This window comes from Egretta garzetta, unplaced genomic scaffold, assembly GCF_000687185.1.
Source record: "Egretta garzetta isolate BGI_Z169 unplaced genomic scaffold, ASM68718v1 scaffold1063, whole genome shotgun sequence".
NCBI classification, from domain to species: domain Eukaryota; kingdom Metazoa; phylum Chordata; class Aves; order Pelecaniformes; family Ardeidae; genus Egretta; species Egretta garzetta.
The window spans coordinates 40,029-41,624 of record NW_009259103.1 but is presented as its reverse complement, the minus strand read 5'-3'; the positions used below and the strand labels follow the sequence as shown (position 1 = coordinate 41,624).

At 61.3% G+C, this 1,596-nt stretch overlaps 1 protein-coding gene across 1 annotated transcript in view; it reads left to right on the top strand.

Moving 5' to 3' along the window:
• Positions 1–1,596, top strand: part of PAQR6 (progestin and adipoQ receptor family member 6) — an 8,350-nt gene that overhangs the window by 835 nt on the left and 5,919 nt on the right. Inside the window, exons 2-5 of the mRNA XM_009635287.1 lie at positions 39–166; positions 906–1,049; positions 1,126–1,196; positions 1,306–1,466. Coding sequence (XP_009633582.1) covers positions 39–166; positions 906–1,049; positions 1,126–1,196; positions 1,306–1,466 — 504 coding nt within the window. The remainder of the gene's footprint in view (positions 1–38; positions 167–905; positions 1,050–1,125; positions 1,197–1,305; positions 1,467–1,596) is intronic.

The following is a 1,596-nucleotide window of genomic DNA, read 5'->3' as shown; positions in this document are numbered from 1 at the left end:
CCGCCTGTGTCCCCTGAGCAGCCCCACTGTCTCCGCAGATCTTCTGGGAGGATGGGATCATGTCAGGGTACCGGCACCCCAAGAGCTCAGCCCTTGACTGTGTCCTCAGCTCCTTCCAGATGACTAACGAGACAGTCAACATCTGGACACACTTCCTACCCACCTGGTGGGGATGGGAACAGGGACAGGGATGGGGCCGTGAACAGGAATGGGGATGGGGATATGGGATAGGGATAGGGATGGGGACAGGCATGGAGATGGGGACAGGGATGGGGGACAAGCAGAGGGTGAGGAGGGGATGAAGGGATGAAAGGATGGGGTTGGGATGAAGGGGTGGGGATGGGATGAAGGGATGGGGATGAAGGGATGGGGATGAAGGGATGGGGATGAAGGGATGGGGATGAAGGGATGGGGATGAAGGGATGGGGATGAAGGGATGGGGATGAAGGGATGGGGATGAAGGGATGGGGATGAAGGGATGGGGATGAAGGGATGGGGATGAAGGGATGGGGATGAAGGGATGGGGATGAAGGGATGGGGATGAAGGGATGGGGATGAAGGGATGGGGATGAAGGGATGGGGATGAAGGGATGGGGATGAAGGGATGGGGATGAAGGGATGGGGATGAAGGGATGGGGATGAAGGGATGGGGATGAAGGGATGGGGATGAAGGGATGGGGATGAAGGGATGGGGATGAAGGGATGGGGATGAAGGGATGGGGATGAAGGGATGGGGATGAAGGGATGGGGATGAAGGGATGGGGATGAAGGGATGGGGATGAAGGGATGGGGATGAAGGGATGGGGATGAAGGGATGGGGAAGAAGGGATGGGGATGGGATGAAGGGATGGGGATGGGGATAGGGACAGGGATGGACCTCACCCCAGTATATGCTGTGCCCACAGGTATTTCGTGTGGCGCTTCCTGGTCCTCTCATCCTCCCTGGACTTCTGCCAGGAGCCCTACCACTGGCCCCTGCTCATCTACCTGCTGCTCGTCTGCCTCTACCCCTTCGCCTCCAGCTGCGCCCACACCTTCAGCTCATGTCGGCGCCTGGCCCCTGCTCATCTCCCTGCTGCTCGTCTGCCTCTACCCCTTCGCCTCCAGCTGCGCCCACACCTTCAGCTCCATGTCGGCGCGTGCCCGCCATATCTGCTACTTCTGCGACTACGGAGCCCTCAGCCTCTACAGCCTGGGTGAGCCCAGAAGCCCTGGAGTGGGACCGGCGCGGGGCTGGGGAGGCAGCCAGGGGTGCGGGCAGGGGCAGGGCGCCGCTGGGCGCGCGGTGCTGCGTTTCTCTTGCAGGCTGTGCCTTTGCCTATGGTGCCTACGCGATGCCGGACCACTGGGTCAGCGGCGTTTTGCATCGGTATTTTGTCCCGGCGGCTGCTTTGAATTCCTTCGTCTGCACCGGCCTCTCCTGCTACTCCCGGTATGTTCTGGGCAAAAGCCCCAGCGCTGCAGGGGTGGGAACCAGGGCTGGAGGTTTCCTCCTCCTCAGCTTTGGGGTCCCTCAGTCTCTTGGGGGGGGTCCCTCTGGTCAGGCCCAAAGGCAAGGTGCTTGCAGGGTCCTTGCAGGGGGGGCTGACAGGGGTC